This window comes from Osmerus mordax, chromosome 8 (genome assembly GCF_038355195.1).
Source record: "Osmerus mordax isolate fOsmMor3 chromosome 8, fOsmMor3.pri, whole genome shotgun sequence".
Lineage (NCBI taxonomy): Eukaryota > Metazoa > Chordata > Actinopteri > Osmeriformes > Osmeridae > Osmerus > Osmerus mordax.
In genome coordinates, this window is record NC_090057.1 from 7,281,332 (window position 1) to 7,298,544 (window position 17,213).

At 46.9% G+C, this 17,213-nt stretch overlaps 1 protein-coding gene across 1 annotated transcript in view; it reads left to right on the forward strand.

Annotated features, from left to right (window-relative positions):
* The first annotated feature begins 1,120 nt into the window (after window positions 1-1,120).
* sesn1 (sestrin 1) overlaps window positions 1,121-17,213 on the forward strand; it is a 30,752-nt gene continuing 14,659 nt past the window's right edge. Inside the window, exons 1-2 of the mRNA XM_067241308.1 lie at window positions 1,121-1,167; window positions 1,643-1,957. Of these exons, the coding sequence (XP_067097409.1) occupies window positions 1,667-1,957 (291 nt within the window). The 5' untranslated portion in view covers window positions 1,121-1,167; window positions 1,643-1,666. The remainder of the gene's footprint in view (window positions 1,168-1,642; window positions 1,958-17,213) is intronic.

Consider the following 17,213-nt stretch of genomic DNA (forward strand, 5'->3'; position numbering starts at 1 on the left):
TTCTGCTAGCTTCTCATTTGTCAGCAGGTTCTCACTTTTTAAATTTCCCTCCACCGCGTTTCCTTTACCGCTCCCTGGTTCCGCCTGCGCACTAGCGCGTTGAGGGATTGAAGTCATATATCTCAGTTGTGTAACATTTTTCACACGTACGCCCCCCAATCCCACTGCACAAACACACACACACACACACACACACACACACACACACACACACACACACACACACACACAAACTGATATTTGAGCTATGTATAGTTAAACCAAGTAACAGTGTGAAGACTAATTAAGTCCCTTAGACGACATGAAAAGTTATTTCACAAACACATTTCCCTTGGTTTAGCCTACTCAAGAATCAGGTGTGTGTCTGTGTCTTTTTGTGGGTATGTGTCAGCACGGTGATCACAACAGCTGCTTAAGAAGTATGGTGTGGATAATAAATACCATGAGTCAGCAATATATAAAAAGAAGCAATCTTCCACCAGGAGCTTCATTCAAGTCTAGGGCATGTGACTGCTGCTTGACAGGACAGACTGCTGTTTTGTACTGCATGGACCCCTAGCCAACATTTTCCTCCTCATCAAAATAGCATCATCCTCTTTATCAACCAAATATGCATGCACGACCAAACTGTGTAATACAATTATGGAATGATGACATTTGTCAAAAAACTGTCATTATCACTAGTGTTTGATATTCTATTGCTCTCTGCCTCTAAACTGTTAAAATTTCATTCATCTCCTAACATTTCACCCCTTGTCTTTGTTTGCAAATATCAATTTATTTTTTAACGAATGTGCAAGGATGTTTTCTGATAAACAAGAAGGAGAGGGGGGGCACCGACTCCCGAACATTTTGCCAGCACAACCGGGAATTGTAGTTTTAAATAGTCACATTTAATTAGCTATTGAACGGTCGAGCGTTTTTTGAAAGAATCAAACTCCCATGGACCCTTTGCTACACTATGAGGAACGCCTTGTACAACGCTCATTGGTCGAGATCTACATAAACTCCGCATACGCTGTCGTATTTGTCTGCCGATTGGACGCTTACTTTGTCAATCAATGTCAACCCAAGTCCACTGTGTAGAAATTCTGTTTCGGGTTATTCGATGCAGAGCGAAGACGTCCCACGGCTGCAAGACTTACCGATCTAAATAATGCGAATAAAGTAAGAATTTTTCAATGGCACTCTTTGTTTCTCAGTTATCCTCATATATGTGTGTATGGACTGATTCCTGTGGCAATAGTTATATATCCTTATCGCTTGTCGCATTTGAATGGTTTAAGGTTTGACTGAGTCAGAAAGAATTAGAAAAATGCAATATAGACTGTATGTACTGTACTTGTTTTGGTAGCGGGGTGTTTATTGCAGCCATGCAAATATGCAGTGCCCTCCCTGGACCTGGAACATGCTTTCCTGAAATGGAGAATTACACAAACACAAAGTGCAACATTGCCATGATCATTGTCACAATAAACAAGCTTAACAAACGTTTGTGGAAAGTTGACTTATTGTCCTACAACATGAGTGCACAACTGCCTTAGCCTACTGTTAGTTTGCTAAATAACCTCTGTTAAAGCCTATGCTCATGAACGGGGAACATTTGTCTTAATTTTGCTCAGTGTGTTGTTCTTTCTATTAGCCCAACAGGAGGAATTACTAGAATATGAATATGATGGAAGATCAAGAGGACCAGGAAGCCGCGGGAAGATGGGATGCGCTCGGCAGCCGCGACGCTAGCTCCAGGGACGCGGCGATGGAGCACATACGTCAGGAGGTGATGCGGAAAGTGGAGAGCATCGGTCCGATGCCAGTTTCCGAACCCTCGACCCCCTCCGGGACCGGGCAGACTACGAGCGACTTGAACGACGTCTTGGCCCGTCTCCTCATGCTATCCAAGCGTTGCCCCTTCGTTGATGTTAAAGAGCGTTGCCTGTGGCTTCTGCAGAGTGTACAGGTAGGACCTATAGCACCATGAGCGCAAGTAACTGTGTGACCCTCAAGTTTTTTCCTGGTACTTATTATTTATCTCCCAGAAGTGCTCTACATGTCATAAAAGCCTATGTGCTTTTTATGTGGATGTGGAACAATGGTTAAGTGAGCATTTACCAGGCTTTGGATTTTATCAGCTGGATACAAACCATTTAGCCGAGGCAACATGGTAATTGTTCTCCTTGTGTTTAATAAGCTTACAGTCTTTCAATAATGTCACTGTTATTACCCTCAGATTGTTGCATTATTACATGTGTTCTCTGGCAACGTATCACTACTGACAAGAGGGGCATCAAGTCATCTGATAGGTGAAGATTAATGAGCAGGTCTGTACACTGTGATGAAGAAACAGAACATTATGAACATTCCGTCACTATTAAGGTTCACCCAATGAGATATTAAAGCGTACAATTACAGACTAATCAGAGGTGCACCACGGCTGGAGTCATAAGAAGCTGGTATCATGACAGGTTTCAGGGGTAGTTACAGCACGTTATCCTACACAGAGCTAGAGAGCCAGTGTGCTGAGCAGGCCTTGTATCCTCTCCCTGCTATAAGCATTGTCTGAATCCCAAACAAGAAACTGCTGCTGCAGATGACAGGTTATCCAGAGGCTAAAGACTGTTTAGAGTTGGGATTATACGGAAGTGTACTGTACTGTACGAGGAAAGAGAGAGGGATAAAGAGTGAGAGAGAGAGAGAGAGAGAGAGAGAGAGAAGAGAGAAAGAAATATATAGAAAGAGGAAGACAGAGAGAGAGGCAGAGAGAGAGAGACAGTGGTTTATACTGTGTTGCACTGGGGTGGTGGGTACATCGTCTGGTATTTCCACATTGTGCTAAGCTGTATTTGGAAGGCCTGCCAAGGCTGCATTTATGAGTCTGCTCTCCAGTCCCACGGTTTCACCCCTCCTTTTCTCCTTACATCTCTCCTTGTCAGCGAATGATGGGGGGGAATAGTTAACAGTATGTAGACTGTCAACTCCCATCATGTTATGTGCAGCCTGTTTTTAACATGCAAAGACCAGATAACAAGGCTGTGTGTATACCTTCATAAATGTTTGTTCTGTGCCTTAAAGAGAGGATTTGGAGGTGGATGTAACAAATATGATGACATGACAAACACGGTATGCTGTGGTTGAGTAGAGTGCATGAGGAGCATGCATGGTGCATCATGGCAGCTTCCACGCTTAGCTCCTGTTATCTCCTGTTATCTCCTGGCACAGCATCAATCTCGCTATCATTTCTTGCAAAGGGAACACAAAACAATGTCATACTGCAGTTGTTTGTTTTTCAACCCCCTCTCCCAGCTCCCCCGCCCCACCCCCTTCTCCAACTGCCTTGAGTGGGTATGTAGGGCAAGCAGCACTGAGGGTCGCAGTGCTGGGGCGAGTGTGGTGTTGTGTTCCCCCAGGGTCGAAGAGGGCTAGAGGTGAAGGGGTGAAGGGGGGCAGGTCTATAAAAGGTCCATTGGGGAGGGGGCATTATGGTGATACTGGTGGTGGTGGTGGGGGGGGGGGGGGGGGGGGTCGGAGGGGTTGAGTTCCCACAACACTGGGGTTAGCACTCTGGGGGCAAAACTGCTTAGCTATGCAGTTCAGCGGGCCTGGTCAACATAAGCAGATTCCGCCATAAGGTCACCAAGGGCTCGTTTGAACAGGGAGTCTCATTGAAACCTGTTGACTCAATGTATGTTGGAGTGCAGTGCATGCATGCATGCACGCACACACTCTCTCTTTCTTTCACAAACACAGACACACACACTCTCTCACGACCACGATCACTCTCATAAACACACGTACACTCTTACACACACACATGCTCTCTAACACACACAGACACACACACAAACTCAGACTTTTAACGCATGCAAACAATAGTAAGTATTTGTTCTGAGTCTATGAAAGGGGTGGGCAGACTAAATTGGCTGCTTGTCTGTGGTTGCTGTGTTCGCTGGCCTTGTGGGATGAAAGGCTCTCAGTGCTGGCCTGCTGGACACAGACAGGAGGCTGTTTCTCTGGGTAATGTAGGCCTAATAACACCATTGTAGGCTAGGCCTCCAGTCCTAACCTGAACAAGAAGCAAGACAAGACCAGCTTCTCACTGTTTTGATGTTGAGTAGTGAGCCTGGGTTTTGTTCTGTGTTTGCAGAAGATGTGGGTGATCAGCAACAAAACAGACCTCACTGTTGAAACCACAACAGGCCAAAGGGAAGAGAAAGGGATAGAACCCCAGGCTTCTTTTCCTGTGTAATCCCTTGGCACCCGAATAGGTATAGCTTTCCAAATAGCTTTCAGACTATCCTCGTCTGAATCGAGCAGCTCTTGCCCAGGTTCAAGTGGAAGTGGATGCAGGAAGTTCAGAGCCCCATGATACCTTTCATTTTTTACACATACTTATTAGATCATTATGTTTGTTCAACTGGGCTCTGCAGCTATGGTCATAAACACTAGAGTGTGATTAATTAAATGTGTGGCATTGACCCACAAACAGACCAGCCCCCCTCCTTAGGAAACTAGGTGGGTCTAGGGGTGCTTCTTCTTTGTTGTTGTGGTTTTGTTTTTGGATGGAGGGAAGTGTGTTTTTAATGAGACAGAAGGTCTTTTTTTTGTCCGACTAGAGTATAGACAGCACCCAGGAGATGCACAGAACAGGGGTGACATGGATAGGAGATTAGAATTCGAAGAGGAGTGTGTGAGCTATTATGGTCTTTGTTTTGTTCGTTCCAAAAGAGAGAACTGTGGACAGATGCTCTGCTCTCTGCTGCAGCTTTCTGAGAAGGCTTGGTCTCTTCAAGTTGAACTGAGATCAGTTCATAGAATCTGAGTTTGTTTCAGTGCAATAATGGTGGCAGGACTTTACTCCTGATCCTTTGTTTAGTGTGTGTGTGTTTTATGTGTGTGCGCATGTTTGTGTTTCATTATTGTGTGTTTCTCCTACTCTTGCTTATGGTATCAATAGAGAAGGAAAAAAAGAGGGATAGAAAGAGGGGGGAGAGAGAGGAATAGAAATATGGGTAGACAGAGAGGGAGAAAAACAGCAGGACTAAATGACAGAGGAAGTGAGAGAAACAAAGAGAGGGAGAGGGTGAGAACGTGAGGAAAATAGAGGAGAGGGAGAGGGAGTCTGGGGTGGTTTGCTGGATTATCATTACTGGCAAAGCTCAAACCAGGTCAGGCAAATTACATGGAAGGGTGAAAACAAGAGGGTGCAGCAACATCTAGCCAGCCAGCCCAGACTACAGTCAACCAGACAGTCAGATTACAGTCAACCAGCCAGTCAGATTACAGGCCAGCCAGTCAACTAGCCAGTCAACCATTCTCCCAAACCAGACTCATAACCAGCCGTTAAATCAGCCGGCCAGACAGCCAGCAAGCACCTCCAGTCAACCATCTAGTTCAGCCAGCCAGCCAGCCAGCCCAGCCCCACGACCTTTGGCACAGTAACCACACAGCGAGAGAGCGATGCTCCGTGGATGGAGGGGTGAGATAGAGAAATAAAGCCCTGGATTCACAGCTGCCAGGCAGGAGGGAGGGTAGAGAGGGAAGGAGGGAAGGCTGGCAGAGGGGTTTGGGGCAGAGGGATTTATGGGTTTCTAGAATAATCTATATGATTATTAATATTATGTTATACATTTGTACGGACATTTCTTTTTTTTCCTTCTTTTTTTTGGTTAAAACTATACATATATTACTTTACATTGTTCTATTCTATATATTTCAAGCTATGCAAACAGTGCCTCTTGCAAAGGCTTGTGAAAAGATCTTGTCTCAACATGTTTAAATAATGGAGACTTTCACATTGAGTCTCTGTTCATGGGAAAGCTTGTGGTTTGTAATGAATGGCTGCGGTTGTTAGGCCAGGCTTTGATATGTCTTTACCTCTAAGCTCTGGCTCATACCAACACAATACACCATGACACCCATGCTGTAGGCTTGTTTGAGACAGATATTATTGATTTGTCTTCTCCTTAAGGGTGCCTTAGCACTTAAAACATGCATTCAGGATATCTCCAACCCACTCTCTCTGCTGCCTCCATCATAATAGTTTTTGGAAAGCCAAAAATCTTTTCATCCCGGTATGAAGGGAAGAGTGGGAGAGAGAGGGAAGACAGGATGAAGAGAGGGAATAGGCTTTTGCAGTTGTAGGGGCAGTTGCCACGGTGCCAGGGGCATGAGGGGCATGATGGGATGGCCTGTTGGCATGGTTACAACAGGGCTGTTCCAGGCCTGTGATGGTCAGAGGTATTCAGAGATTGAAAGGAGGAAAGAGAAAGGAAATATGAAGGACGGAGGGAGGGAGGATGGTCAGACCGAGCAGGATGGATGGAGCAAAGCCGTAAATGTCAGGGATGCAAAAGGGGGGCCATAAAGAGAGAGGGAGAAAAGGAGCCTGCAGTGGAAAAGTACCAGCTCCCTTCTACTGCAGTCTGGAGAGAGAGGAGGAGAAGCGGAGAGGGGGCAAGAAAGGAGAGAGACGGGGAGGGAAATGGGTGGAGGATCGAGAGAGAGTGACGGGACAGATAATAAAGAGGAAAAAAGCAAGGGGGAGAACAGAGAGTAGGTAGATAGAGATTCAAAAAAAGGGAGGAGACAGGGAGGGAGAAAGAAATAAGAGTTTGAGAGAGGTAGAGAGAGAAAGGATCGAAAAACAGGTTGACGGGGGGTTAAAGAGATTGGGGCAATAGAGGGAGCGAGTGAGGGGAAAGAGTGGTGGGGGTTGGTTGGGGAGGGGGGGGGGGGGGTAAAGAGCAAGAGAGAGGAGGAGGAGAAGAACGGGCCCCAGGGAAGTGTTTGTGGAATGAGAAGCAGACCCAGAGAGGGATAGACATGCATACTGACGAGACTGGACCACGGATGGATAGAATACACACACACACAGACATGCTGTTGGCCTCTCAAGATCCGCACTGCCAACCATTCCATACATACTAACACACACACACACCCATCCCACACGCATAACCATCAAAAAACGTTGATTCATTTGATTGAATGTGTGGTGGGATCACTGGCAAGTGATGGTGTGAGTTCAAATGGAAAGCACATTTTGGCTTGAACCTTTGCACCTCTATCTTCACTTTCCTTTAAACAGAAGACAATAGAGATGATTTAGTGCTGGTTGTACTGTCATTAGGTGTACAGGATAAACACTCAGCAGTGTGTAGGGGTGAACACTAGAGGGCACCAAACCTCCACAGGTAATCCTCTCTGCAACGGCCTCCTCTGGAGGGCTGGAATTTTCCATGCTGGAGTCTTACATGCATGCAATGACCTGCGCATGGTTGGTATTTTCTTCCTCCTGTTGCCCTAATACATGGGCTAACATCCAATTTTGTGTTTTTTGGTTGTTTGTTTCTGGCTGTGTGTGAGTTTGTGTGAGTCTCTTGGGTGTGTGTTTCTAGCTTTGTGTGTGTCTTTGTGCATGTTTTGTCTGTGTGTACGTGTATTTGTGTGTAACTCTAGTTGTCCGTGTATTTGTGTATGTGTTGGTGTGTGTCTCTGGCTGTGTGTGTATGTGTATCTAGAATGTCCCTGTGTGTTTTTGTGTGGGTACAGTATAAAGATGTCTGTGTGTGTGTGGTATTGTTTCAGCCTCCCTGTAGAGTGGTTGGGGGTATTGTGTGTTTTTCTCCGGTGTATTGTCCCAGGCAGTGTGTGTCTATGTGTGTGTATGAGAGTGTATGCATATGTGTGAGAGCATGTTTGTGCGTATGTTTATATTGCAGGGGCCAGTTTGTCATGATGCTGACAGTTTGACACCACAGGCCCCCCTTGTTCCCATAGTCTCTCACCTCTGACCCTAGGTCAGCAGTCCCACTTCCCCACTGCAACAAGACCAGGACACACACTGTGTGTGCATCCCTGTGTGTACGTGTGTTTCTCCCAGAATCTAATATTAGGGCACAGGTTTAGAGTCTGTGAGTGTGTGTGTGTGTGGTGTTTGTGGTGTGTGTACAGAGTGGGCCTATGTGTGGTGTGTTATTTTTGCTTGTGTTAGTTTAAGGCAGGAACTCGCCCATAGCTGTATGGCTCTGGTGCACTGGACCCTACCGGGGGTATTAAGGGTCAAACTCAAAACTGATACTCCTCTCTGCACTTTCAGAGCTAACTACTTGTCTGAGTATGAAAGTGCAGTATGTTTGATTGTTTAATCTTCAGCTATAGATGTAGTTATTTAGATTGTGGCTGTGGGTATTGTTGTTGCTGGTGTTGTAGTTGTGGGTCCTGGGAACCTAACCCTAACTGTACCAAAATACCCCTGAGGGGATGGGACACCCTGGTGTGTCGGTCTGCATGTCTGTCTGAAGTTAAAAGCAGTGTGTGTGTGTGTGTGTATGTGTGTGTGTGCCTGTGTCATCCCCCGAGTGGTGACAGTCATGGCCTCTGGACACGCCATGTGAGTCTTGTGTGTCTGAAGCAGGGCATTAACACACTATTGTAACTCACACACACGTGCACACAGAACTCACACACACATTCACTGAACACACACACTTACACGTGCACAGACACCATACCAGATACACACACACACACACACACACACACACTTGCAGACACACACACTAACAGACACATGTATCAGGGAGGAAGTGATGGAGTTCCTCTTTTGTCAAACCAGCCATTTGTTTTACAAAGGTAAAGGCTTGAAAAAAAAAAAATGTAATCCAAAAAAGTAGCTGTTTTTGTGTCAGATTATGTTGAATTGTTTGTGCATATGGGCCTGTGCGTGTGTGTTCTGTTAGTGTGTGTTATTACCCTGCCTCAGTCACACTGTGGCAACTTATTATTAGATTTGTTTTTGGTATGTGTGTGTGTGTCTGTTTGTGTGTATGCGGGTTGAGAGTGTGAGTATGAAATATCTCTAACTGACATTTGGTATGTTGGCTTGTGTGTATGTGTGTGTGTGTCAGCTAACTCCTGATAATCAGTACTGGTTGTCCTAAACCAGCTAGGGGTTTGCTTTTCTAAACACAGTGTATTACAACCCCCCCCCCCCCCCCCCCCCCCAACACACACTCCAGATAACCACAACCAAGCAGTCCAGTGCTCTCTGGGATGCTTGGCATGTTTTAGTGATGCGTACAGGATGGAGTAATGACAGGTGTTCCTGAAGGAGTGTGTGTCGGACAGATTTCAGGTGGATCAGATGATGACACACTCTGTCATCTGTCCCAGGAGCTTGAGTCAAACTTTGACCTTTAGCAATTGGCAGCCTTGAAAAAGTTAGCTATGGTGTTTTTCATGGCCTAGCCCCAGCCCTTACTCAACTCCAGCTCTGGCACCAACCCTAAACTCAGCATCAGGCCCATTGGTCTCCATCCAGTCACACCAGAGGTGAAGTTATCTATTGAAGCCTGTGGTTTTTCTCATTGAAGCTCACAGTTGTGACGTTTGTGACACTGAGGTAAGGACAATACAAACAGTTCTTATGTCTTGTAAACAATCAGAACATAGCTTACACCCTCCTCCACACCCCTACCAACCATCAGGTCGGACCCTTAAGTCCTCTTGCAGAGGTGAGTACACTGCTGGCCTTTGTGAAGGAGTCTGGAAGGTGTGTGTGTGAGAGCTTATGTTACTGTTGATAAGAACCAGGTATAAGATCTGCCCAAGTTCTGAACTGTGTTTCTCCAGTTGTACAGCTGAGAGGACAGAGTGTACATACAGCCGAAGGCTCTAAACAAGAGGAGATGTTTGGAAACCATAAAACAATGCTGCCTGTTGTGTAAGACGAATGGGGAGGGGAGGAAGCAGAGGAGGGATGGGGGGTGGGGGAGGCAGTAAAAGAGAAGGGGAGAGGGAGAGAGAGAGAGAGAGAGAGAGAGAGAGAGAGAGAGAGAGAGAGAGAGAGAGAGAGAGAGAGAGAGAAAGAGTAGGTCATGGAGAGGAGAGGGGTAAAAGAGAGGTTATAGCAAATGACTGAGTGAAAAGATATAAAAAGGAGAACGTCTGAATAGGCTGGAAAGAGGAGCGAAGGAAGGATAGAACGCGGATGAGGTAGTGGAAGGAGATGGGGTAGAAGGGTGGAAGGGGAGGAGAGGAAGGGAGCGGATTGAGGAGGGGGAACGAGAAAAAGCATGCCAACGGAAAAGATTCAGGGTGGGGTTTGGACCAGAGAAAGAGGGAGAAGAGGGTACTGACTTCTATGCAGTGACATGTTTACTGGTGAAGAGAGCGAGAGGAAGAAGGCAGACAGTCAGATAGACAGAAGAAGGAAATTGAGAGAAAGAGTGAGAGAGGCTTGGAGGAGAGACAGAGAACAAAAGAGGGGCATGTAGAAAGAGAAAAACAACTTCTTCTTCTGTTATTTTTCGGGCAACGTGCCAGCCTTCCTATGCGTTCTATAAGATGCCAAGCATGTTGCAGTAAACAACCAACCTCAATCAATCCAGTCTTATATGGGACCAGCCCAATAGCAGCACACTGACTGGTTGAATGGCTGTTTGGAAGACTGGTGAGATGGCTTTCTGACTAGTTGGATGACTGGTGGATGACTGGTGGATGGTTAGCTGGCAGGTTGGCTAACTGAGGCACGGCACTGCCAAGCCTGATCCAGGAGCAGGCTACCACACATGCTAGCCTTCTACTTCAGATCAGTCAGTGATGGCTCTCCACACTTACCTTCAGGATAAAGGATCTCTGTCCGCCATCAAAGACAATTTGGATTGGAGGGTTTCATGGAGTAAAGCGAATTGATTGACCAAAAAAAAATGCACTGCCCTGTTAATATATGATGGGGGGTTTAGAAAGAGAGGATGATTAGAGCATCTTTTAATGACCCCACTGTTATTGATCAATAACAGTGCAGAGATCACGTGACATCCCCAAAAAGCAAAAACAAGGGGTGTGTTTCTTCATCTTATGCTACAGGAATGCCTGTTTTCTGCCTGGGGGAATGAATGCTCGCAAAACAGCATGAACTAGGCCTCTGAAAGTTAGATTATCCCTGTGTTTAAGGAGAGCTAATCATGTCTTCACTTCCTGCTACTCTTTAGTGGAGCAAGCGTCTGCTAAATGAATAAATGTAGTGTCTCCTCATTGGAATCACACGGATGCGTACTATCGTGATACAGATGTGTACTATGCGCAGACTTCTTAACCTGGGTGTGATCATATTAATGTACTATGATGTGTACAATGTGCTGCTCAGCATGGATATGTTTCATACTAGCGCGTACTACTATGATACTAATGTGTATTATAATGTGCAGTCGGATCATGCTATTGTGTAGTATGTTATGTACTATGTGCTCAGGATAGGTCTGTCAGTATTTGAAGGTGGTTGTGTATAGTCCTGGCAGCCCTCACAGTCCTGACATTCTAAATGACACATTTGATATGAGCATGAAGGGTCAGCACACTCTTCCTCCAACACACCCCTCTCCAAACCCCCCTCTTCACACACACCTTCTGTGTTAGATGAGTTTAAACTAGTTCAGGATACGGGAAAAGGGGGTAAACATCGGTGTGTAACAGGGCTTGTAGCTACCTCTGGCGGTCCACCTAGAGATTCACCTTGTCAGACAGGCAGAATGTGTGCCAAACTGGCGTGTGTGTAGCGTAGAGGGTTTAGGTTTTGCGTTTGAACTCCTGTGTGTCAGTTACAGCTGCTGTGTGCTGGACTGGGTGATTTCTCCATGCGGGCTGGCCCTACTGACCAACTGAGAACTTGTTCTGAACATGTGAAGTTCTCACTGGAGAAAAACAGGTCACCAGGTAAACACTGAGTGTGTGGGAGGGGGGTGGGGTGAGACAGCACGGTCGCAGGGTGTTTCAGAAATAAAGAGTGACTGTGAAATACCTGCTGTGTGTATGTGTGTATGTGTGTGTGCAGGCTGCAGGTGTGTGTGAAGGTGACCATACAGCCGTGAAGCTCCTCAAAACATACTGTGATCCCCCCGCCCCCCCCGCACACACGCACACACGCGCGCACACACACACACACATTGGACAACCGTGTAAGTTCAGAAACACAACCTGGCCCCAGGCCGCGGCTCCAGCTTGTTATGAGCTTGGGACCCATAATCCTCCAGGAGGTCTGGCTTCACTAGTAGATCATTATCTTCTTCATGGATTGATCCCAGCGACCTGCTGAAGCACAATGCCACACCCTGAGATCCAGATTGTTCTTGGAGAGTTCTTGGTTTTTAGACAAACAGAAAAACAAGTTTGTTGGTGCAATGCTCTTCTTCAACATGAGGGATAGATGGGGAGCTATATTGTGTTTTCTTCCAGGCAGTTTTGTTTTAGGGCTCTGTGCCAACATTGTGATTGGTATGTAGATAACTCTGTGTGTGTGTCTGCCTTTGTGCTGTTCAATTTGTATCTGTATGACAGTACAGATATATAAGTATATACTTAAGAGTGTGTGTGTCTTAAAAGTTGTATGTGTGTGTGGAACCCCCACCCCCCCTCCACATTGTTGTTGGCTGCATCTAGAGTCTTGTTGATCAGGTGTGAACAGATTGAAACAGTACAGATCGTCCTTTCCTCGCTGTGGACCATCCACACCCTGTAACCAGCTTACTCAGTAACTGTGTGTGTGTATGAGATCAGGCTCCTCCCTACTGTGGGCATGCCTCCAAAGCCCATTAATGGTCCTGACCTCCTCTATCGGCTCCATCCATCATTCTGAAGACGTAGGAAACAGAGCGAGGGGGAGAGAGAGAGAAGGAGAGAGGGAGGGGAGGGAGGGAGTGAGAGGGGCGAGAGGGAGAGGGGCGAGGGGGAGAGCAGCAAAACAACAACTGTCGTTCAACAGAAGGAAAGGGTGGCTCCTCCCACCAGTCTCTCCCATTGGCTCAGAAGGGACAGCCTGAGCAAGCTGTGATTGGGCAGATGGAGACACACCTCTATATTCCGTTTGTGTTCAACAGGAAGGGAACATAGCTCACAGTCAGGGGGTCTTGGGAGGAAACAGAACGGGATGGGGGGGGGGGGGGGGGGGGGGGGTTGTGTTGGAGGGAGACCGAGGGGATTGGGGTTTGTGGGGGGGGGGGGGGGCAACAGACAGTTTCTGGAAAACCTCCATTGGATGCTTTCAAAAACTTCTAGGAAACCGGCTGTGTGTTTGCCTTGTGTGTGTGTGTGCTCTTGTATGGGTTTTAATGTGTGTGTGTTTGTGTGTTTATAAACTAAACCAGCTTGGCCTAATTTAGTCAGCAGTATTTATGGGCCCCTCGACTGCCCTCTCTGTTTCCTCTCCACCTCTCCCCCTCTCTTCTTCTTCTCTCTCCTCCCCTCTCTTCCTCTCTTCCTCTCCCCCTTTCCCTCTCTCTTCTTTTTCTCCTCTACCCCTTTCTCCCTCTTCCCTCGTCCTCTCCTTACTCTACTCTACTCTACTTCATCTACTCCTTAGACACTAGCTCCCATGTATGTGTATGAGGTGTGTTTGTTTGAGTGTGTATAGGCCAATCACATGTGCCCATTCCTAGGTTATGAAAGAAAATACCAGCAGTGTCATCCTATCCCTGTTTACCATATGAGGAAGAAGGTGTGTATGTATTTTATGAACTATGACATCCAGGAGGCTGGGGGTGGAGGAGGGGTTTAGGGTTATTAGAGGTTAGTGTTTGTGTCTGTGTGTGTGTGTGTTTGTATTTTATAAAGCATGGGGCCCCATTCCACCATGTGACCCAGAGAAGTTCAGCCATAACTCTTACGTCACCTAGATACCCAACCTCCACACACACACACACACACATAGACATACACACACATACTGTACACCTCTTTATGCAACCCCCCCCTTCCTTCTGTCTAAACTGTTTACCAGGTGTCACTGCTGAAGAGGTGGTGGACGAAGATCTGCATGTATATAGTTTGTGTGCGCGGTAGTGTGTGTATAGTGTCTGTACAATGAGTCTGTGGAGTGTGTAGTGTGTATGTCTGTGTATGGAAATGTTCGGTATGCTTGCTCCCATAGCGCGTACCAGGCAAAGTTAGCATTCTCCAACAAAGACGTCTCTGTTGTGTCAGAGGGGATGGTGGAAAGAAACAGAAATTGAGAGAAAGAAAGAGAGATGGAGATAAGGGAATGAAGAGATGTGGAGCGGTAAGGGGAAAACAAACTGACTGATTAGTCTCCACTAACACTGTTAGTGCTAGACTAGGCTTATAGGAAGCTTAGCGTGTTTGCGGTATTGCGTGTATGTGTGTGTGTCTTTGTATTGTGTGTGTACATGTATATAGTATTACTGTACTGATCCCCGGCATGTGTGTGAATAGACTTACCCTACAGAAGATTGCTCTCAGCTCTCAGTTGTTTAATGTGAGTCATGTACACTCTATTCATTGCACCCTCCTGGCCCGCACACACACACACACACACACACACACACACACACACACACACACACACACACACACACACACACACAGTGTCTCCAGAAGGTTGACATCAGAGCATGTAGTAGTGTACATGTGGTCTGTACATTCCTTAGACACCGCCCACCCCTCCTTCTCCTCCTCCTCCTCCTTCTCCTCCTCTTCCTCCTCCTCCTCCTGTTGATGACTGAGCAGAACCGAACAAAGAGAACTCTCTGTACCTGCAGGTCTGTTTACCCTCGCAGGTCAAAGGTTGTGCGGCTTCACTTGACAGACCTAAAACTGTCGTACACACATTAAACCGCCTCATGTATAGGTGATTGTAGGCAGGGCATTGGAAACATACCCAGGTGGTTATAAACTCCTGTCATTGCTCTCAGATGCATATGTGTGTGCATGTGATATGTGTGTGAGTGTGTATGTGTGTGTGTTTACAGTGAGTTTGCAGTTTTTGCACTGTGTTTTCAGTTTCACTGCCTTTTTTCATGTTTATGAATAGGAAGGCATACTTTGTTTTGCATTGGCTTGTGTGTGTCTGTAGGCATGATTTGTGTCTTTTTATATGCAAACACTATAACTAGCGATGTGTGTGGTTGAGTGTGTGGCACTAGTGTATGTGTGTCAGCATGCTTGTGTGGTTGTGTGTGTGTATCAGGGGCCTCTCTGTCACTGTGCCCCACAGACCCCTGCTGGTTTTAAACCAGTTCCTTGGTTGCTGTTGGGTCCAACTGCGCTACATAAAGCACCGTGCAGTAACAGAAGTGTGGTGGTGTGTGTGTGTGTGTGTGTGTGGGGGTGGACTGTCCTGGCCTCCATGCAGGGTTTTGATGGGGACACTCCCAGTAGCACACTAATGCTGCTACATTACACTGACTAGATCATAGGGATGCTCGGCATAGCGTTTGCATAGGGTTAGTGTTTGTGTGCGCACGTATGTGTGGGTATTTGTGTATGTGTGGGCATTGGTGTTCGCGAGTGTGTGTGTTTCACAGGAAGTGGGGTCTGCAATGTTCACCCCTACAGGAAGTAGGTAGAGTGGTTAGGTGTCGCCTGTGCTTGCAGGGGAAGTCCCAGTATGATCACAGCTGTGTGAAAAGGTGACATGTATCTACTGTACATGCACACATAGGCCATGATATGGAGGCCTGTACTAGCTGTATGGATACCTGCCCCAACTACATACTCAGACCAGACTAGCTAAATAGGGCTTCATGTCTCTTCCCATCTTTATCACTCGCTCCAATGTGTCATGCACTTTCTCCTTCTCCTCGCTCTGTCACTCTCTCTCTCTCTCTCTCTCTCTCTCTCTCTCTCTCTCTCTCTCTCTCTCTCTCTCTCTATTCTTCTCTTTTGTCTCTGGTCTTTTGCCTTTCTGTCTATTTCTCTGTCTCTTTCTGTTTTTTTTTGTCTGGCTCTCCCTCACTTTGCCTCCCCCCCCCCCCCCCCCCACCCCCCCCCCCACTCTCTCTCTCTCTTTCTAGCTTTTTCTCTCTCTGTCTCTCTCTCTCTCTCTCTCTCTCTGTCCCTCTCTCTCTCTCTCTCTCTCATGCAAGCTGGTATGAAGGTCTAGTTGTTGTTGTAGGCAGTTGGCGGTGGGCTTTCCTGTCCAAACAACCTAACGCTGAGGTGGCAGAGCTGTGGAGGGAGAAAGAGAAACAGAGAGTGAGATAAGGACACACGGGGAGTTGAAGATAGATGAGACAGTGAGAGAGATAAAGAGAGGTCAGACTGGGTTTGGTGACCAGTTAGCTTGGTAGAGACGAGGGCGGGGGGTTTCAGGAAACTGGGGGGCATGGGAGATGGGCGAGGGCCACAGGGCTCTTCCTCTGGCACTGTCGGACGACACAGACGGACACACACAAACACACACAACACACACACAACACATACAGCTGGAGAGTTAGTTTACAGTCTTCTTCATATGAAGTCATGTAACCTTTGACCCCCATTGCCACCCTCAAGGTAGTTTGAGTGACCCCTTCCACTCCCACTCCCATCCTATCTCCTCCTTTCCTGACCTATCTTACCCTCTTCTACCCTCTCACCCCTTCTCTCACCCAATCCTACCCTCTGAGGATATGTGGGAGTGTGTGTGGTATTGGAGTGTGTGTGAATTTGCCTGTGTGTGTACGGAAGGGGTGGAGGTGGGGGGGGTTACATCCCCTGGGATATGACGCTTCTAGGTCTTGTGAACAAGGTGAGTTTTGGTGTGTTTCTCTGTGTGTGTGTTTGTGTGTGTCTGTGTGTGTGTGTGTGTGTTCTGTGTGTGTTCTCCCCGTTGTTTAACAGATGGCCCTGTGTTTTGGACATTTTCAACGATGACCTCATATTATCTTGATCGGCAGCAGAGGCTGCGGTCTCAGTCGCCATGGGGACATAGATAAAACACACGACAGTTTCTGGAAGGAGGGAGCACATGAGAAAGGGAAATGTTGGGGCCTTCAGGAAAGCGAGCAAGACAGAGAGAGAGAGAGAGAGAGAGAGAGAGAGAGAGAGAGAGAGAGAGAGAGAGAGAGAGAGAGAGAGGAGAGAGAGAGAGAGGGTATAGGGGTTGTGGGAGAGAGATAGAGAAAGACAATTGGGGAAGAGAGAGACAGATAGAGGATGGGGAAAGAGAGAGAGGATGGGGGAAGTTAGGGGGGTGTGGTTGTTTTGGCAGGTAGCCTGTGCAGCTGCTTCATAGAAGCAGCCCCTACTCACTGGGAAAGGGCCTCACACACAAACACACACATACACACACCCAAAACCACACACAAAACCACACACAGATGCACACATGCGCACACACACAAGCTATTCTCTTGCCCTTCACCTTTCACCTTGCCATTCTCTTCTCTCACACTGCTCCTAGAATATTGTGAAGGAAATGTAAGCCACACCATGTTAAATCT